We start from the raw sequence: 22,509 nt of genomic DNA on the forward strand, positions 1-22,509 counted from the left end.
AGCTGTCGCTTTCACTCGATGCGCCCGACGCCATGATTACACGCTTATCTCCTAGTGCAGTGGGTAGCGCTGACGTCACGGTCTTTTAAAAATGGCGACTCTTGTGCTGTTTAGCGTACCGACTATTATATTTACAATTACCAAGATATTTTGTTGTTTTCTAGTATATAAATTTGATAGAATACTTAAGAATACGTTACTTTGTTACATCAGCAACTGTATATATTATATTTGGTACCCCTTTAAGGCAACTCGATTGAGGTGATGACCAATGGGAGCGAAGGATTCCGTTGACTGACTAATAAATATGCCAGTATGTTACCTAGGCAACAAGAGCATGGATTGTCAGCTAGCAGCGACAAAGCAATGCGTGACAAGTGAATTATTTTGTGTGTACGCCCCTTTAGGCCTGGGATTCACATTTCTCAGTTGCCTAGCAACAGTTTTCTCATAACTTTAACCACTTGACTAGCAAGTTTGTTGTCCGTTTGCTTTTCGACTTTGAAAGAACGAATTCCGTGAAGCTTTTTTGTTGTTGTTGTAAGGCATCAGTTTCTGATATTAATGGAGCAAACAAATGGTGACCGTCTGTGGTTTATCACGCAACACGAAGATTAATGCTTGTGCAGTTATGCTCCTTTACAGCACAATGGCTGACTATACATTTTTATTTTAGTGCTCCTAAAGATATTTGAAACTTTTTTTTAACTTATTGAGGTTTTCTGCTCTGTTGATCTGTTTCTTTCCGTGCTCATGGCATTTGGATTTCTTAAGTTGGTGCTGGGGCTCCGGCGCTGTAACATGAACCAAGATGCCCAGTCATAAGACCAAACCTGATCTCTCCCTTCGTCCCCCTTGTGTGGAATCTCCACGTGTTCATTCCAGAGTGCTCTCCTCCCCCCACCACCACCACTTCATGCCCCTCCTTGCTCTGTCGGTTTAATAATTCTCAACGACTGTATATTGTGTGTAAACTAGGCTGTCCTGAGCCAGCTCGTCTTTACAAAATGTGCTTTTTTACATGTTTAAAATTTTTTTTTAATGACGTGCTTAGCTTCCATTCACACTACCAAGCGACAGTATCGGTGGATTATTTATTTCCTGTGGTACAGATCTGTTGTTCCAGCAGCACAGCAACAGACTACATTTTGAATTTAGATGCAAACTAGTTTCAGAAGTCAGACCTCTAGCTTTCACCAAACATGTGTTCATAGAATGAGAATTTGACTAACACTGAAAACATTTTTCCCCAGAGGCACGTCAGCAAACACAGACTGATTATCTTCTTTACTCACCCCTTTTTTTTTTTTTTTTTTTTTAAATATATACCTTGGGCCCACAGTAACTGCCTAACGATGTTATAACCATAAGTAATAATTAATATAATAAGTAATAAAAATCTTGACAAGTTAAAGAAGAGGGGGAGGGAGAAGAAGAAGAAAAATACATACTGTACGTGTGGCAGGGTACACGTATGTATTTTTCTTCTTCTCCCTCCCCCTCTTCTTTAACTTGTCAAGATTTTTATTACTTATTAATTTTAGGATTGATGGCGAAGCTGCTAATAATAATAATAATAATAATAATAAAAAACTTGATAGAGACCGTGACTAAAGTCATAGTAATTTGCGCTAGCTGTTACAAACTGGGACGTCTGGTCACCCTACCCTATAGATCCGGAACAATAAGAGATCGACACTTGGTGAAGAAAAGTTGCGCCCTGCCACCCTGAACAAAATTTTTTAAAAAAAATCATGAAAATTGACAGTTATAAGTGACTTGAAAAAAAAATCCCATTTTTCATGGATCATTCTGGATCAGTGATCCAGATCAGCACCAAAAGTCATAGCAATTCAGCCCAGAGGTATTCTTCATGGGAAATTTGGTGATTGGTTGAAAACTGAGGGAGAAATGGCATCCTAAAAATATGATGATGGGCGGCACGGTGGTGTAGTGGTTAGCGCTGTCGTCTCACAGCAAGAAGGTCCGGGTTCGAGCCCCGTGGCCGGCGAGGGCCTTTCTGTGCGGAATTTGCATATTCTCCCTGTGTCCGCATGGGTTTCCTCCGGGTGCTCCGGTTTCCCCCACAGTCCAAAAACATGCAGGTTAGGTTAACTGGTGACTCTAAATTGAGCGTAGGTGTGAATGGTTGTCTGTGTCTATGTGTCAGCCCTGTGATGACCTGGCGACTTGTCCAGGGTGTACCCCGCCTTTCGCCCGTAGTCAGCTGGGATAGGCTCCAGCTTGCCTGCGACCCTGTAGAACAGGATAAAGCGGCTAGAGATAATGAGATGATGATGACTAGATAGTGATTTGTGCTAGTTCTTACAAACCAGGACGTCTGGTCACCATACTCTATAGATCCAGAACGGCAAGAGAGGGAGAATGACCCTTAGTTGGGGGGAGTAGCCTGGGTTATTTATTTATTTATTTATTTATTAATGGATCATTCCAGCTTGGTGATCCAGATCAGCACCAAAAGTCACAACAACGTAACTCCAGCCCAGAGGTATTCTTCATGTGAAATGTGGTGGTGATTGGTTGAAAACTGAGTGAGAAATGACATCCTTAAAAATATTAGGAGAAGAAGAAAATGAAGTAGAAAGATTGAGTGAGAGAAACAGTTTGCACCAGTGCTGCTAGTACAAATTAATAAATGAACTAGTGCTGGGCAATTTTTCACAATTAATCCTAATTAATGTTTTGGCATGATTTTTCAAAATGAAAAGGGAAATGATACAGCCTTGCGTATCGGTGAGTGGGATAAAATGTGCTCGTCTGAAATACTGCACACTTGGATTAAAAAGAAATAACATCACGGTGATGAACAGGAAACAGGCAGTATGTCGCTAAGGACTGAGCTCGTAGCAAAGAAAAGTGCAAACGTCACTTCAGACATATGGACAGGTACAGATTTGAAAAGTCAAAGGAGCAAGTTTATGTAAAATGTAGTGCAGGATAACTCCGACCGCTTCGGATTTAATGTCATGTTCAACTTGTGCATGTTTGACAGGCGAAGTAGGAAACTGGACGCCACCATGTTTGTATTTTGTGAGCAACCAGCTCGGCAGCTAACTCAGATGAGTGATGTTTGAGAAAGAAAAGCAAACAGCAAACCGTATTAGTTGGTGTTTTTAGATTTAACAAGCAAATGTTTGCAAGTTGATTAATCTACAGCTAGTACGTGTGTGCGCATACAGTATATAGATGCAAGTCTTCGGGATTTATCCGGATATTTGACAAAACTCTTGAAAATCTCCGGTTTTCCGAATGGGGAAATTTATTTTTTGCGTTCCTAGATGCAGCGTAATACTTCGCATTGTCCTTGCATGGGCGCAGTCCTTAAATAGCCCAAACATAGTTCATTGGTTTAAAGACAGGTGTTCTTTGTTAACGGCGCGCGTGCCTTCAGGTGCACGTGCTAAATCCTAGGTCACAACCGGACGTTTTTTTTTTTTTTGGCCATGCGATTTTTGGCGTTTCCCAAATCGCTGCCTTTTTTTTTTTTTTTTTGTTCGTGGAGAAAGATGCATGTTGGCTGTAAGTTTGTCTTGCAACCTAAAAAAACCGTAAGCGCCCATAGAGTTTGTTTGACATGACAAAGAACCTCTGCGGCCAGTCTATGGCTCGAAAATCAGCACGTCACACGCACGCCCTCCGTGCGTTTCTTGCGTCTTTTTGCACGTAGAACGGCCGTAGGAGCACGTACGGCTGGTTGTGACCGAGGCTTATGGCGCGCAGGACTGATACTGTTCTGCACAACACAATCGCACTAGAAAGCATGGTCAAGCTGCCAGTGTAGCTGCAGTCTTTTTAGTTGCGAATTACGAGTATTTCCTCTTGTTAATAATTGGCCATGTCAAAACAAGCAAAACTTTCCTCTTCCTTTCGACGTGAAGAGAGGTAAGCAATTCGAAGCTAAGTTTTAGTGCCGTTTCTAGAACACAACATCAAGAAAACGTGGAAGAAACAGTAATAATGGAAGAGCCGGTTTCTAAGCTGCCTAAAATTAGCAATGGTAATTTATTTTTTGTTACATAATGCACTCAGGCTGCCAGTCAGTGTGTGACTGACACACACACACACACACACACACACACACACACACACACCATACACCCCTGATTTACATGAGAAATTTGGTATTCATTGGTGTTTAAATTTACAGACAATACGAACTAATGTAAACAATTGGCTTCAACTCGCATAAATCTGAATCGGAAATGTTTAGTTCACTTTAGCTTCTGCAAACGCACAACTCTACTAAAAGATTGATAAACGAGGCTCAATGTCCCCAACACTGAAACCTGAAAGCTTTAGAAACTCTAACAGACCTTTACTTTTTAACAGGACTGTTTTGGGATTTTGCTGAGTTTACCTTCAACTGATTTTTATTTATTTTTTTTTTTTTCAAAGTAATGAACTGTGTAGCAGGAAAATCACCGCGTTTTCTAAATGCACTCCTGAAAATTACTCATTGACTCGGGGAATTAAATTTGATATTTTGACATGTTAATCATTAATGTACATGAAAGAAAAAGGCTTAAAATTTATAACTTGTTTTAGTGAAAATAAGTACTAGAATGCAGGGTTTTGTGTGTGTGTTTATTAAAATATTTTCGGGGGATGTCCCCCCCCCCCCCCCCCCCCCCAATCTTAGTTGGAATTTCAAAAGTTCAGGATTTTTTTTTTTTCTTTGCTCCACTTTCGTCTCTAACAGTATAACTCAGGCTACGTTTACATTAGACCGTATCTGTCTCGTTTTCTTCGCGGATGCACTGTCCGTTTACATTAAACCGCCTGGAAACGCCGGGAAACGTGAATCCGCCAGCGTCCACGTATTCAATCCAGATCGTGTCAGCTCCGGTGCTGTGTAAACATTCAGAATACGCGGATACGCTGTGCTGAGCTCTAGCTGGCGTCTCATTGGACAACGTCACTGTGACATCCACCTTCCTGATTCGCTGGCGTTGGTCATGTGACGCGACTGCTGAAAAACGGCGCGGACTTCCGCCTTGTATCACCTTTCATTAAAGAGTATAAAAGTATGAAAATACTGCAAATACTGATGCAAATACTGCCCATTGTGTAGTTATGATTGTCTTTAGGCTTGCCATCCTTCCACTTGCAAGTAGTAAGTGACCTGCGCTGGGATCACACACACAGCGGCTCAGTCCCGAATCACTGCTCGTGCACTTCACTCGCGCGCTCTGTGAGCTGCGCAGGGCCGGAGTGCGCACCCTCCAGAGGGCACTCGCTGTTCAGGGCGGAGTGATTTGGAGCGCAGGATGCCTGCGGAGCCGAGCGTATCCGTGTATTGGTGTTGCTGTGTGCACGCAAATCGTTTTAAAAACGTTAATCTGATGATCCGCTGATACGGTCTAATGTAAACATGGGCTCAGTGAAAGGTAAGAAGTTTTACTTTATTTCTGATGCTGTGCGCAGCTCTGTTGATTTGACGTCGCTCCGTAAACGGGGAAGGAGCTCGGATTTGAGCAGAATAACCCAAGTTGACTTCTGAGTTGCGGTGGCATTTCATCTCCCGAAAGACACAATCCCCATTTACCCTGAGAGAGAGAACGGTTCACTAAGTTGTGCAAAAAAGTAACCGTGCCCTAAGAACCTTTTGTTTGCACTGTTTGTTATAGATGGTGCTGTTACTATTTTTGCACATCTACATTTTCCAAAGTCTGATTTAAAAAAAAAAAAACTCGCATAATTTTTCTATTGCATTATGCAGGAGGGTCAGTCCATGAAATGGGGTTACCAAAATGTGACCTAGAGGGAGTCACTTTAAAACAGTTTACAACTGAAAACAACTTTTATTTCCATGAAGCATTGACCATATAAGAAAATATAACATAGTTGTTAAGATAACTCCTGCTCTACAATGTATGATAAAATCCATAAATATTTACCCGGTTGCTAATGTAACAAGGACACGAACAAGCTTTTAAAAATAAAGGAAAAATATTGATATAATCAATTTTTTGCTTTTATTTGCTTACTTTAAACATTAACACTGAATAAGAATTCATTAGAAATATTAGTTCAACATCATAAACACTGAAAATATGAAATACCAGTATTTCAAACTTCATAAAATCTCTAAGATTTGAACAATAGCAACAGTCATTAACAGGAAACAGTTTCATCCTCGTGTTATACAAGTCACAATAACATAGTAGACTTCCTTATCACATAATATCACCAACTGTCGGTCGAACGCAACATGGTTTTAAGCGTAACTTTGCTGGACGCGCTGATAATATCGCCTACGTGCTCTTGCTGGCCGCCATTTTGATGCCATTGATAGCGACGAGAGCACGTGTTGTGGTGTGTGAGATCCCGCGAGAAGTTCTCTCGCGTCAGTTCAGCTGACCTAGATTGAGTAAATAGGTCTCGCAGGTTGTGAACGAACCAGGAAGTGAGTGGACGCTAAGTTAGGATGTGAGAAAAAACATCGATAATTTCTTTTATTGCCGTTTGTTTCAATTTCTTTCTACCTACATCGTTTTATAGTATATTCTTCTTTATATTAAAAACATCAATCATGATTTCAACTCGTTTTATCATTTTTTATAAGCCTGGTTTCTAACGTAACACGGTAGGACATCACAATGTTACGTTCACAACCTATTTTTAGTGGATGAATTCGAAGCTAAATAGTTTATAGAACCTTCTTAACTTTATTATGCGAGTGTAAAACTAAATTGCAAGTACCATGAAACTAATTTTATTGAAATTCTCAAAGTAATGAAGGTTTATTTAAGCTCAAAGTCAGCAAATATTCCATGTCACAAAAAACGTGTCATCCGTGTCCAGTCACGGGAAGAAAATGTTTCATGTTTCTTTATTTCAAAAGAAAACTTCTTTTTTTTTTTTTTTTTTTTTTTTTTATTTCTTCAAACAATATTTATGGATAATCTGCTAAATATTTCTTTAAATCATGGAAATTAAAGATGAAATGATTATGTAAACCCGGACCAATGAAAAGTAACATCATTTCATGGACTGACCCAGGAACAAAAAAACTTCATGAACGATTCTCAATTAATTGAAGGAAATCGAGGGGATTTTTTTTAAAGGTTTTGTCAAGACACAACTCGAACAACTTTTAAAAGACAATGCTGTAAACCGGTAGCACGGTGGTGTAGTGGTTAGCGCGGTCACCTCACAGCAAGAAGGTCCTGGGTTCGAGCCCCGGGGCCGGCGAGGGCCTTTCTGTGTGGAGTTTGCATGTTCTCCCCGTGTCCGCGTGGGTTTCCTCCGGGTGCTCCGGTTTCCCCCACAGTCCAAAGACATGCAGGTTAGGTTAACTGGTGACTCTAAATTGAGCGTAGGTGTGAATGTGAGTGTGAATGGTTGTGTGTCTATGTGTCGGTCCTGTGATGACCTGGCGACTTGTCCAGGGTGTACCCCGCCTTTCGCCCGTAGTCAGCTGGGATAGGCTCCAGCTTGCCTGCGACCCTGTAGAAGGATAAAGCGGCTAGAGATAATGAGATGAGATGAATGCTGTAAACCTTTTTAATTCTGTGACTTGCTCTTAAAAATAAAATAAAAGCTCTGTCTGAAACCGGCACACAGAAATGCAGAGTCAGTCAGATTACAATGAAACTTGAGGCCAGAAAAGTGTACAAAAGTTTAGATGCTGCCAATGAGTGGAGTGTCTGAGGGTGTATTCAGACCAGGATAGTTCGATAGTTCACTTGCTTTGGTCCGAACCAAATGTTTTTTTGTTTTGTTTTGTTTGTTTGTTTTTTCCATTTTGGTGCGGTTCGCTTTCACACTGTACATTTTAGTAAGCGGACCAAAATCTGTCGTCAAAGCCACGCGCCCTGAGGTCGTTCAGCTATTGGTCAGAGACGACACGTGCACAAAGCGTTAAGTTCGAAAGTAGTCACGGAGGATAGCGCTGATGAGCGCACATCATGTTGTGACAGTTCTGGCTCTTCATGCAAGTCGCTAGTACCGCCACTTTTTGAAAGAATGTCCCTGATTTTAATGTAGGTCTGATAGTTTCTTCACTTTTAGCCGACATTGTTCTGGGGAGCGCGTGAACCCCTTCTCCTTCATTTTCTCACTGAATGCAGCAAACACGTCAGCATTTTTGTGTGTTCTCTCCAGAAGCTCAGATATGTGGACATCTGCCCATATATCCACAAGGGTACGCGTTTCTTCCTCGGCCCACGTTTGCTCCCTACTCATTTTTTGTACTCTGTAGTCTAGCCTACCACTGGTCTGAATGACTGAACGACTGTTGTAAGGTTCCCTTGACAACCGAAACAGTGTTTGCGCTTTGCAGTGGAGTGTCAAGACTCTGTTTCCCATAATGCTCGACAAACGACGGAAGCTCCCGAGGTACAAAAAAGCAAAACTGTCGGATTAGGTCCGGTCTGCTTTCACACCTCCAAAAGGTCCGCACCAGGGTTCCTTTGGTCCGGACAGAGTTCGACCTTGCAGCTCGGTCTCGGTCCGCTTGTTTGGTCCGGACCAGAGTTTGGTGGTTTGTATTCAGACCAACCCAAAAGGTCCGGACCAAGGGAAATTTGGTTTGTTTGGTCCGGACCAAACAACGTAGGTGTGAATACGCCCTGAGACTGGATGCAGGCTGACATTTTGAATTTTGTGCACGTGTGTTTTTCTTAGAGCAGTCCTTACACACAGGATGTCCAGTCTCCCCAAAACTCAACCCGAATTCCCATAAACCTTTATTAACAAAAAATGAGTGTGTAACAGGTATAACGGCAGTGCGCAGTTTGCTTCCTACCAATTCTTATAGGAAAAGTTTAAAAGATGGACAAGCGCCAGGAGTAATGCTCACGGAGGCACGAATCTGGAGCGACGTCACTTGCGAGCATGAATATGGGGTAATATGGCCCTTTTCCACTACCCTTTTTCAGCTCGCTTCAGCTCACTTCAGCCCGACACGGCTCGCGTTTCGACTACCTCAGTGCGGCGCGACTCAGCTCGCTTCAGCCCTGCTTAGCACCCAAAACTCGCACAGTTTTGGAGTGGGGCTGAAGCGAGCCAAACCGAGCCGAGTGGGGCTAGGGGCGTGAGGAGACACTCCCCTGTGCACTGATTGGTGAGGAGGAGTGTCCTCACACGCCCCGCGAGCACGCTGGGATCTGTAAACACCGTAAACCCGGAAGAAGAATTACGAATTACGAGAATTTCTGAAGCCTTATGCGCCTCGCCTCATCTATACGCGCTTGCCAGTATCTGTTTGCGTTGTCGGTGACGACAAGCCACAGCACCAAGACCAGCAACACTAACGACTCCCATGTTTGTTGTTTATTATCCGCTTAAAAGATCACTGATGTCACTGTTTGCGCCGCCTAACGACATCACGTGACTTCCACCCACTTTCGCTAACTCCACCCAATGTGTCCACACACTTCCAGCCAGCACGGTTCAGCGCGGTTGTAGTCGAAATGCAACTCCAACAGCCCCACTCAGCTCGACTCAGCCCAACTCAGCACGGCACGGCTCAGCCCGACTCAGCCGCGTTGGTAGTGGAAAAGCAGCATTAGTAAACCGGCCCATTCGGTTGGGGGGGGTTCTGAGCAAATCTGCTCCACATGTGATTTGGTTTAATAGTCGCTCCTCCTTCTCCAGACTTCAGAGACTGTGGGGCTTCTCCGGTTGTCATGACTACAGGGGTTGGTTGCCTCTTTTTGTGAAGTGGGCAGTCTGGGACTCGTTTTTCATCTCATTGTTGATGCAGCTTTACACCTCGTTTGTTATAAGCCGCTCTCGTCCTGGCCTGGGCTTGTACTAATGATTCATGCGTATTATGAAAGCACTGCTCTGTAATTCCCTCAACCAGAACAGCCAGGCTTTCTCTGGGCACGTCATGTACTGCACTATGCTAGAACTGTAAGACGATGTGTGTTTTTTTTTTTTTGTCCCCCGTTCAACTCTGAACAGCCTTTAAAACTGACTTCCCCCACCATGGACTCTGATCATTTTAACACTTTAGAGAACATTTATTGACCACTACTCCATATTGTTTGTTTTATTTGCATGTGTCAGAATATCACTGTAGTTTTTCTGTAAATAAATTCTCCAGGATATGGAATAAACATCCCGGTTTGTACGAAGGGCAACCTGCTAGAAATGTGTCTCTTGTTGGTTCATAGACCGGGCAGTCGAGTTTTATGGCGATATAATTTAAATTTTTTTTTTTTTTTTTTTTTTTTTATCCCAGGCATCACTCTGAAAAATGAGTACCGCCCTCTTTGATCTTCCTCTTTTCACTATCAGCGGAGTTAAATGCATCTTGGATCTATGTTGTAGAATGCCACGTAGGTAAATTTTCCAGTTTGCACGTGTCTCGGCATTTACACTTTGCTGTTTTCTTCTCTTTCAGACTATGCGAAGACATCGTAACGAAGTAACAGTCGAACTGAGAAAGGTAAGTGTGACGTGCAGCTTTGTCAGAGAGTATTGAAAATGATCAGCGTCGTTCTTAAGACAGAAGGGCGAATGTAGAAAACTCCAGAAAGCATAGCTCTGATTATTTATTCTTCTCCTAAATGTCAAGCTGATCGAGTGCAGCAACTACTCCGAGTAAAAATAGATCATGTTGTGGCCTCCTCCTGTTGATGTAACAGCAGTGACTCAGTAACCCTTTCTGAGAGTGAAAATGACCTCGGATGTTATTGCACTGACTCGGGTTGGGAACCTCGAGGCTCGTCGCTGTTCAAATCCAATTCAGCTTTACACCGGTATACATGCGCCTTGATTTTTTTTTTTTAATGAAATCTTTCCATTTCTCACCTTGCACACGTGCTGTAACGAATCAGTAATTCGGACTCCATCACATCCTTTGCCTAACGCGTTTCCTCTCATCAGCACTGTGTGCTTAATTGGTTAACTTAATTAAACAGGCGTGCGTCTGAAGGTTTCTTTTGTGTCTCATCATTAGACACTAAGGCTGATCAGAGAATTTGTGATGCAGTGCAGCTACAGTTGGGTGGAGGCGTATGTGGGTGGATGTGTGGGAAGGTGGAATAGAGGAGCGACCACGTAGGAGCATTTAATCTGAGCTCAGCATCACTTCTCAGGAATCTCATATGCTTGGGCTTGTGTCAGTAGGTTGTTTGGAGATGTCTGGAGTTTGTGCTTTTTTTTATTTATATATATATATATATATATATATATATATATATATATATATATATATATATATATATATATATATATATATAAAATAAATAAAATGTACAAAGTGTGTGTGTGAGAGAGAGGGCTGGGAATCGATCCAGATTTCCTGGATCGATTCGATTCATAAGGTCACGATTCGATATCGATTTACTTAGATATTGTTGGATTGTCACTTTAAAGTAAAAACTGTCCCTATGGAGCACTTGCATGTGACGTCACAGACGATCCAGATTGTGACAGACGCCATCTTGTCGGTCAAACGCCATATTCCACCTTCTACTTCTGCTTTTACTTCTACCTTTTTTTCTGGAAAACCCCACTATATACAATTCTACTACAACGGCTGCAGCTACAAGCTCTCCCTACCTGTGCACGTTTTTTATGTTTTTTGTGTGTATTTTTGCGTGTTGTTCGTCTGTGCCGGACTTCAATATCCACTACAACTGTATGGACTTACTGGACATGGGTTTCCAGCAGAAAATGACGGTTTGTAGCGATTTCCATCGCATGCACAACATTCCGGACGAGATAGCGAGACCAGCGGGGTCTCCGTGGATTGTTATCGGAGGCAAAGCGAAGGAGGAGGCGCCGGGAGCGGAAGCAAAAGTGAGGCTGCAGGCAGAGCCGGCCTGTTGACTAAGCTCAGAAAACAGCCACTCAAACCTCCACTGCTAAGCCTTTACCTCTCCAACGCCACATCCATGTAAACAAGACGGATGATTTGGAATTGCAGCTGGAATTACCTCATTCTATTCTATAATCAGCTGGTCAGTGCTATACTCAATACTTAAGTGACTTACCTGTCCAATGAGGATTCTTGTTTACAAGATGCCACATCTGAGTCGCTGACAAATCCTGAATTTCTGTAAAGATAACTGTCCAGAGATTTATAAGCATGCAGTGCTTCACCACTGAACAGCGAGGGAAAGTTAATGAGGTAATTATACACGTCTGGGTATTCCGCTGGCAGTTCAAAATCCGGTTGTGAAAACTCCGCCCGGAAAGCCATAAGGGTCAGTCAGCTGTAGATCGTTTATTTTAGACATATATCTAGTTATCTGTTCATTAGAAAAATGAGCCGTGTAGTCCGTCGGTTGAAATTGATCCATTCTGTACACGAGTGCAGCAGTATTCAGCTGTGTTTTTTACCGACAAGATGGCGGTTGTGTACTTTCCGGTCACGTGACTGCAAGATCTCTATTGACAGGAACAGCCCCATATGTGTTTGTGCATGTAATTTAACACCAAATGCCTTCTCCAGTGCAGTTTGATTCGCCGCAGGTTTAGCTGAAACTGTGTCGGCGTGGTGCCTGGATAAGTGGTTGCGGAGATTCGTTGTATTGCCACTATATTTTACCTCTATGTGGCACAGTTTGCACACTGCTTTTGTTCTGTTGACTTCGTCTCTGTCCTCGTAACGTTTGAATCCAAAGTAATGCCATACATCAGCTTTCAGGCCAGGCGGTGATTTTAGCTGTGCAGCTTCAGCCATCTCGCGTTCTTAAGTTTCAATTTCGTTTGCCGGCACCCGCTTTTTAGCGCGGTCGAGAAAATAGTGCCTATAGCCACCTGGAAGAGATCAATCCACACATTTTTTAATCGATCTCGTATTTTTTGAACGTGAATCGATATCGGATCATGGATCGATCTTTTGAACCCAGCCCTAGTGTGTGATTTACCAGCTGGGAGGTCCGTATGGTGAAATACTGTGACCGAGGTCTTGAAAGTTCTGGGCTGAGGTCAGTATTCAAGGCCGAGGTCATGGTATTTCACCATACGGACCGATCTTAAGCTGGTAAATAATCTATTTTTTCTTTACCAAATTCTAACAGAAAACGAGAGCGCCTGAAGGGGAAAACCAAGGCGAGCCGCCATTTTGAATCCTCATTCACGGCTGTAATGCAAATGGATTTCTCCTCAGTATACAAGTGCACTTCCATGGCAGGGGAAAACTCCATTTTGCCGCCTATGTAGTCCCCTATTTATACAAATAGGAGTCATTCAGGATTCAGCCATGTTTTTGCTCAGTGTTAGCAAGTTACAGGTTTTTAGCTTTCTCCTGAAATGTTTTCTTTTATTTCTTCTTCCTCAGGGTAGTAAAACTCGCTTTCGCTGTGAACACTGTCGTTATCGCTGTCCATGCTGTAAAATTAATGCTATTCTCCTGAGAAATGCTGGCAAAAATTTATAAGATTTTTGATAGTCTTATAAATAAATCTTATTAAAAAAAAAAAAAAAGATAAATGTTGACAAAAAATGCTACTATGTATGTTGTTGTGAACGAGCCAGTTACAGACCTCTGGTGACTCGGGCCTGTATCGTAGGATACGGACCCGCACGCCAGCCAATCAGAGCGCAGGATTTGATGGAAACCGGACCACTAAAAAAGTTATTCCACGAAATCGAGTCATACATGAGCTGATGGCCTATGAGGCACATAGTGTCAAGTTGGTTGTAAGCCATATACGATGAGAGTGACTGGAATAACTCTTTTATTCTATCCACATTCACTGGATTTGAGAGCATTTTTATTTTTTTCCAAAGTCGATAAATAAAAACTTTATACAAAACGTCCAACAAAATAATTTCTGCTTGGAATGTAAACAAACCAGTGAAATGACGGTAGCAATTTGCGAAAAATGCAATGATGATAAATCTTGAAAAATAAAAAGATACAGTCTTGCCATTAAATACTTTCTTTCCATATTTTGTCGCTTTTTAAAAAAATTATTTTTTAGGGCTTTTTGTTTTTGAGTAGTTTTTATTTCGTCCTCAGTTAGTTCAGCAACACGCTCCGCCATTTTGTTTTTTCTCTACTCACAGTATATGAGCTGATAGCCTAGTAGTAGAGTAGCCAATCAGAGCATGCGATTGCTCATATCCAGTGAATGTGGATAGAATAATACAAAAGTACACACCTTGACTTTCCTAGTCAGGACTGTTCTGTTTTTGAAGCTTCATGGCTATCAATTTTTTTTTATTTTTTTCCCCCCCATATACAAGCGTAGGCTTACTTTCTGAAGTCAGAGAGAAGTCTAGTATTTCAGTAGAGCCACTGATGCTTTATGGAGGCTACAATAAAGATGACTGATGTTCAACCACAAGTTTGAAGTCCACTGTGATTAGCGGTGACTTCTCCTACAAAGCAGAAGAGTGTATGAGGAGTGCCGTGGAAAAGAAAGGGGTTGAGGAAAGAGTGGGGCCAAACTGAGTTCTGGAGACAATTGGATGTAAAGGATGTGTAAAGGCTCAAGTTTAAGGTCGCTTTGCTTCTTGGTTACCTCATTTTTCACCAAAGCACTTCGTGCACCGGTTTTGAGCCAGCGCCTAATCTCAAATCAGTTCAACAGTGTTTCGAAGGTCAAAAGAAACCTGGCTCCTGGCCAGGAAAGCTGGTTCAAGAGCAGCACCAGTGCTTTGCTGATGTCACACCAAGAACCGCTTATGTCAGGGGTTGGGGGCGGGGTTATCGAGACCAAGACCAACTAAAACTGTGACTATCATATAAAAAAAAAAAAGAGCTAGTGTAACATCTAGCCTGACTAATCCAATAGGTCCTTCATTGTTGTTTGGTGCTACTTTATTAGGAACACCCATCCGCCTGCTGTTTTATGCCGTTCTCTAATCAGCCGATCCCTTGACAGCAGCACAATGCATCAAATCCTGCAGATCGAGAGCTTCAGTTAATGTTTACTTCAAACCTCAGAATGGGGAAAATTGTGATCTCAAAAGTGTGACTTTCTTTCACTGTGGTATGGGTGTTGGTTTGAGCCAGATGGACTGGTTTGAGTGTTTCAGAAACTGCTGATCATCTGGGGTTTTCACACACAAAGGTCTCTCGAGTTTACACAGAATGGTGCGAAAAACAAAAAACATTGAGTGAGCGACAGGTTTGTGGGTGGAAACAAACGCGTTGTTGATAAGAGTCAAATGAAAAGTCATTTGTTTCCGGTTGAGACTACGTCGTGCACATTCTGGCTGCCACTTCTCACCGGAGCTTTATTTTATTTTGTCTTTTTTTTTTTTCTTTTCTTTTTTCTGTGTGTTTGAGTGTTTTGTCTGCCGGTTGTGGTGTAGCTCCGGACCCAGTTTTGGGCGTCGGTTCCCTCCAGGCCTTGGTTCGCTGTGGGTGATGCCTGTGCTCCCAGCTGTGGACTGCAGTGAGCTCGTCGCTCATTTTGACATTGTGGTTGTCCAGCGCTCTGTGCTTTTAATGCTTGCCGTGATGTTCCGGGCGGTGTTGCTTGGTGGCGTCGCGGCGGCTGTGCAGGCGGTTTGGGACATACCAGCGCTCTGCATGGCGGTGCTTCTGTGCTCGCTTTGTGGATCCATGGCGTGGTGTTCGAACGATGTTGCTTGTGGCATCGTGGTGGCTGTGCTGGTGGTGTGGGACTTGTTTTGGTGGGACTGTGGCTGCTACACCACTGGAATTACATCCTGACCCCTATTTGGTGGATTTTTTTTTTTCTTCCCTCCCCCTGTCTATAATTGTAAAGCGTCCTTTGGATTTTAGAAAAGTGCTATATAAATTGAACCTATTATTAAGAGAGGTCAGAGGAAAATGGACAGTGGTGGGTTTCCCAAAAGCCTCTTAACACTAAGAGCATCTTAACAAAGTGTGTGTGTGTTCATTGTGCTGCTTGCGCTACCATTTAATGATTATCTTTGTGCTACGATGCTTTTGGGAAACTCTGCACAGGTTGGTTCGAGCTGCCAGGAAGGATATAGAAACTGACAGCAACTCTTTACAACCGTGGTGAGCAGAAAAGCATCTCTGCATGCACCAGCAGAAGAGCACATTGGGTTCCACTCCTGCCAGCTAAGAACAGGAATTCTGATCTAGACTGAGGCATGTAACTGCTTAAGTGGGACAAAAGTGCCCCGCACGCGCACATCTTTTTATCATTGCAGTGTGCACATCTTTGGATAGAGTCAGGCTTGAATGGGATTGATGGGAGCAGGTGGACTTCCAGGGTGTGGCATCTGTCAAAAGTTATCAAGAGCTGCTCTAGTTTCATACAGCAGCTTTAACAGATTGGAGGTAGCAGTTATAACTTGAAGCATATTCAAGCTGGCGTAGGTTTTCATTTATTTTCCCAGTTTTGCTCAACCTCATGTAGTAAAAACATTTTTGTTCAGGTGTGTATTGTAGCTTTAACAATGCTTCTGTGACTGTAATTACAATATCCTTTTCATGGTGCCATCAAAACCTCTCGAAGAACGTTGGAATGACTTGTACCCCTTTTCCGCCAAATCAGTTCCAGGGCTGGTTCGGGGCCGGTGCTGGTTCACAACTCGTTCAACTTGTGAGCCAGCTGAGAACCAGTTTGCTTTTCCATAGCTCGCGGTGCTAAGAGAAGCACATCATTACGGCGCTGTATACGTCAGTTACGTCGCTACGTTTGCATAAACCTTGGCGCGAATATCGAAGCAAAAACAACACGGAAGAAGAAGCAGCAGCAACAACAATAATAATAATAATAATAATAATGGATGACTTCGCGTTTGTACAGCTGCTGCTTCTCGTCGCTTAAAAATGGCGACCTTTCACGGTCTTGTTGTTGGTCTTAACAACTCCGCCCCCCCGCTGATGTAAGCGGTTCTTTCCTCTGGCCCAGGAGAGAGTTGGTGCTAGCCTGGAACCGGTTTTTCTGGCCCCAGAGCCAGTTCTTTGTCAGTGGAAACAGAAAACCCGGTTCCAAACTAAGCACTGGCCCCGAACCAGCCCTGGAACTGCTTTGGTGGAAAAGGGGCATTGGATGTCACTAATTTCTTTAAGTCTTTGTTTACATTTTTCTGTCCCTGCAATTAGACGGACTGCAGCAGGAGCAAAGCTACATAGCTTACGCTTTTATTCCCTGAGATGCAACTGGCAAGGAAGACGAGTTAATCTAGCAGGGTTAATTTAGCATTTCAGCTATGACTAATGAGGATGCCACAGAGGACACAAGACTGAAGGCAGTTAATTATTTTTATAAATATAGATGCGGTGTGGCAAGGAGTGAAACTACACTCAGAACAAAATCTAGACATTGCATTTGAGACACCCAGAACCCTGAAAGGCCTCAAAACCAATCTTCGGTTGTATCTGCGTGCTTTGACTTGCCTCAGGCTCTGTAGTTCCACCAGACGCATCACGGCTTTTAGTGTGTCGCTTTAACTCCAACCGCAGTTCGCCTCACTGACCCCTTGTTCCTTTAATCAAACCGCATAAACTTGTTAGACATGCAGTATTACTTTTTGTGTGTTTTTGATATGGAGGCATTTGTTTCAAGATAGACTTAAGGGTTTTTGTTCAGCTTCGCAGTGCTTCACTTTGTTCTTCCGTTTTGACTATTTTGACCTTTTGTATTGAGCAACATGTTGATTTACAGTAGTTTTGAAATTAGTGACACATCCTCCTTTGTGAGATTTGGATCTACAGCTTTAGTCTGGTAAACTTATTATTTGACTTGAACCAGATTTGAAAAAAATGGTGCTTAGTGGAATTAACCAGGTTTGATCTGAGCGATCTGGCCAAAAGATCATCTTTTTGGGGAGGGGTTGAATGACGATTTTCTCACCTTTTTTTAAAATGTAGGCGAGTTACAACCAAACTTGTGTGTGTGTGTGTGTGTGTGTATATATATATATACACACACACACACACACACACACACACACACACATATACACACTTTTTTTTTTTTTTTTTTTTTTTTTTTTATTACACACACAACCCCTGGCAAAAAGTATGGAATCACCAGTCTTGAATGAGCACTCATTCACACGTTTTATTCTGTAGAACAAACTCAGATCACAAACATGATACAATAATAAAGTCATTCCAAAGTGCACCTTCTTGGCCTTCAGAAACACTAAAAGAAATGAAGAAAAAGCATTGTGGAAGTCAGTAAATGTTACTTTTATAGACCAAGCACAAGGAAAAAAATATGGAATCACTCAATTCTGAGGAAAAAAATATGGAATCGTGAAAAACGGAAACAAAAGAACATTCAAAACACATCACTAGTACTTAGTTGGACCACCTCTGGTTTTATAATGGCTTGCAGTCTCTTAGGCATGGACTTGATGAGTGACAAACAGTATTCTTCATCAATCTGGTGCCAACTCTCTTTGATTGCAGTTGCCAGATCGGCAACTGAAGAAGTAACCACAGCCATCTCCCCAGTGCCTTTGCCTGCCGTGCAGCCCCATATCATCAAGGATTGTGGAAATTTGGATGTTTTCTTCAGGCAGTCCTCTTCATAAATCTCATTGGAACGGCACCAAACAAAAGTTCCAGCATCACCTTGTCCAATGCAGATTCTTGATTCATCACTGAAGATAACTTTCATCCAGTCATCCACAGTCCATGATTGCTTCTCCTTAGCCCATTGTAGTCTTGTTCTTTTCTGTTTAGGTGTCAATGATGGTTTTCTTTTAGCTTTCCTATATGAAAATCCCATTTCCTTTAGGCGATCTCTCACGGTTCGGTCACATACTTGTACATTGACTCCAGCTTCCTCCCATTTATGCTTCATTTGTTTGGTTGTACTTTTTCGGTTTTCAAGACATATGGCCTTAAGTTTTTTGTCTTGACGCTTTGATGTCTTCCTTGGTCTACCAGTACGCTTGGCTTTAAAAACCTTCCCATGCTGTTTGTACTTGGTCCATATCTTGGATACAGCTGACTGTGAACAGCCCACATCTTTGGCAACCATGCGTGAAGAGTTACCTTCTTTAAGAAGTTTGACAATCCTCTCTCTTGTTTCAAGAGACATCTCTCTTGTTGGAGCCATGATTCTTGCCAATCCACTTGGTCCAGCAGCCCTCCAAGGTGTGATAACTGCGCTGTTTCTAACTGCAGACTAACGAGCAGATCTAATCTGAGGCAGGTGTCAATTTAGGGAAAGGAAATTGACTGGGTGAGTCCTTATTTTCTACCCGAAAATTGAGTGATTCCATTTTTTTTTTTCCTCAGAATTGAGTGATTCCATTTTTTTTTTCCCTGTGCTTGGTCTATAAAAGTAGCATTTGCTGACTATCACAATGTATTTTCTTTGTTTATTTTAGTGTTTCTGAAGGTCAAGAAGTTGCACTTTGGAATGACTTTATTATTGTATCATGTTTGTGATCTCAGTTTGTTCTACAGAATAAAACGTCTGAGTGCTCATCCAAGACTGGTGATTCCATACTTTTTGCCAGGGGATATGTATATATATGTGTGTGTGTGTGTGTATGTATATGTGTGTATATATATATATATATATATGTGTGTGTATATATATATATATATATATGTGTGTGTGTGTGTGTATATATATATATATGTGTGTGTGTGTGTGTGTGTATATATATATATATATATATATGTGTGTATGTGTGTATATATATATATATATATATATATATATATATATATATATATATATATTTATATATATATATTGTGTGTGTGTATATATATATATATATATATATATATATATATATATATATATATATATATATATATATATATATATATATATATATATATATATATATATATGAGTGATTCCACGCTTATGGGGACATGAACTTATTCACCTAAAACCATTTCTTTTTTTTACCATCAGGTCACAAAATATGTAATCTTTAATGAATGATATGTTAAAAGATAACTTTAATTTTCTGAGATGTAATAAAAACATATTTATATGCCAAAGTCAAGCCTATGAGTTCCAAAATGATGTCTGTTCCATTACTTCTGTTACGATTGTCCATCTCGCGTCTGTTACAAATTAATGACAATCTAGCTATATACCATGTTAATCTTATTGAAAGAATGTGTATGTTTATTCTACTACACATGTTTATTAATTATATTTGCTAAAACATCACCTTCCTATGTTTCAAAAAGTAATTCTACATTGTTAAAATTGAGAATATATATGTCCACAACACTTCTGTTACGTTCTGACTTTGGCATATAAATATGTTTTTATTACATCTCAGAAAATTAGTTATATTTTAACATATCATTCATTAAAGATTACATGTTTTGTGACCTGATGGTAAAAAAAAGAAATGGTTTTAGGTGAATTTTTAAAAATAAGTTCATGTCCCCATTTCAGTACCCATAAGCATGGAATCACTCATATATATTAGTGCTGTCAAAAATGTCACATTAACTTGACTCAATTTTAACGGCGACAATTTTTTTTTTCGCGAGATTAACGCTCTGTGACATGATGTAGGTTTTTCATAAGCTTTTGAAACTGCCAGGAACTTGGAACAGAGACTTTGCTGATAGCAGCTAGACTGTAATGCCACGCCCCGCACAGCCAGAGTCCTCTGCCCTCCCAAAGAACCAGCGCGGGCAGGGCGCGCTAGCCTCGGGACGAAGAGCCACGGTGCTCGGCTGAGGTTTCGTTTTCCCATCGGCGGCTCCAGCCCGACTTTGCAGTGGCTGTGACAAGACGTGTTATGCTCTGCAATAAAAAAAAAAAAACATTGGTACAAAGCAAGCCCATTCACTTTTTTATGCTGGTAAGAGAATTACGATGGTTTTTCATGTGACACAAATGTGCGATTAAATTGCGATTAATCACGAGTTAACTATGACAGTCGCGACATTAATCGCGATTAAATATTTTAATCGCTTGACAGCACTAATATATAGTCTTTAAATTTGTTTGTACCCAATTAAAGACCATAACATGCATGATGTCAAACTAATTTCAAAATACCAGTGCCACTTTTATTATGAACTTATGGCGACTTGAAACAACACAATTATAAAGTAACTTCCAGAATGGCTTGAGTCAGTTTTAAGCCGCCAGAACGGCTGCTTGTTGTGTAGTTGCCATCCACAAAGATAAATTTTCGGCATGTTCGTTGGGATATTAGCATTGTGCAAGACTGTTGTGTGGCTTTTTGTTGTTTTTAAATTATTATGCCAGATTTTTGTAAACACACACAACCTATCTCACTCTCAAGCTGACACACACATCAAATGTTAGTCTTAGCATACTATCATTTCGCAAGTTCGCCTTGGCATGGTAGCTATTAGCATTTTAACATTCTGGCTGTTGCAGAATAGGTGTTGGCCATTAGCATGTTAGCCTGTTAGCATGCTAGCCTCTAGCTTGTTAGTATGTTAATTGCTAGAATGTGGGCATGTTACCATGCTAGCAATCTTGTATACCTTAGCAACTCCTGAGCAACCACCTAGCCGCTTCATGCGCCATACACTGAATTCTCTTTAGGGAATGCACTTTCTAGTTTTTGTTTGAGATGGTTAAACAAATTTGTGGTAATGCCTCTAGTTGTCCCAACAGTTTCCCTACAAACTTTGCAGACAACATTCGATTGCTGATGAACATCTGATCAGTAGAAATCAAACCACTTCCAAATTGCAGAAACGAATTATTTTCTTGGGCACCAAGGGCCAGATTTCCTAACCGTTTGCGGCATGCGTAAACTCCCTCTTAGCATTAAAAACGAGAGATGAGAGACAGCAAGTGCACAGGTGCTTCGAGTGGAGATTGAGTGTGCGTGCAGGCAGAGTTGTGCGATCACAGAATAGATTTCTGTTTGCTCAGATTAACATTTTTCTCTAGCCTGGCAAGCCAGACTAAATGTGAATATTTAGTCTGGTCTCGGTCGTAGACATTTCCGAAGGGTGTGGGAGGAACAAACTGCTGTCTTTCAAACTGTCTCTGTGCGTATAGGCCAACGCTCTGACCAATCAGCGCAACAGTGATTGTGACGTAGTCAGAGCGACAGAAAGCAGTGGGGGAGACCTTGAAATAAAGAATTTTTCAAAATGCGTATTAATTAATAAACAGGTTCTAGATATTAAGAAGTTTGGAGATAATGACCACAAACACATTTTTTTTTTCCAAGTGTTTTTCAAGGGTTTGCTTAAACTGTTTGAGAGTTTTTATTTTTATTTAGTGGTGTTTGGTGAAATAATTTCCCTTAAATTTAAAATAACGGGAAAATAAGAAACAATCAAAGTAATGTTTCAAAGCTGTTTATTAATTCTTCGTACTGCACAAACTAGCCCATCCTTTTGGCTACGAGCGGAGCCAGCTGGTAGATCAGACTTTTGCCATAGCCGGTCGGCAAAACAGCGAAAACATCCTTCTTGAAAAGGAATGAGCGGAGAGCCTCTTCCTGCTCATGTTTCAACGAAAACTCCAAGTCTAATTCTTCTAAAACTGATTCCAAAGCGGAGTCAAACGCGCGCTGTTCACTAGCCGTAGCCATCTTTCCTGTTGCGCTTTCTCCAGCGTCGCGCAGCTTTGTCGTCACTCCTGCAAAAGCCCGCCCAAAGAATCCAAACAAAAACCTTGCATTGTGATTGGC

The 22,509-nt window shown here is 41.5% G+C and overlaps 1 protein-coding gene across 2 annotated transcripts in view; it reads left to right on the forward strand.

Annotated features, from left to right (window-relative positions):
* Window positions 1-22,509, forward strand: part of kpna3 (karyopherin alpha 3 (importin alpha 4)) — a 78,229-nt gene that overhangs the window by 17,376 nt on the left and 38,344 nt on the right. For both annotated transcript variants that reach the window (XM_060898839.1, XM_060898838.1), the window contains exon 2: window positions 10,376-10,420. In XM_060898839.1, coding sequence (XP_060754822.1) covers window positions 10,376-10,420 — 45 coding nt within the window. The remainder of the gene's footprint in view (window positions 1-10,375; window positions 10,421-22,509) is intronic.

This window comes from Neoarius graeffei, chromosome 18 (genome assembly GCF_027579695.1).
Source record: "Neoarius graeffei isolate fNeoGra1 chromosome 18, fNeoGra1.pri, whole genome shotgun sequence".
Classification (NCBI taxonomy): domain Eukaryota; kingdom Metazoa; phylum Chordata; class Actinopteri; order Siluriformes; family Ariidae; genus Neoarius; species Neoarius graeffei.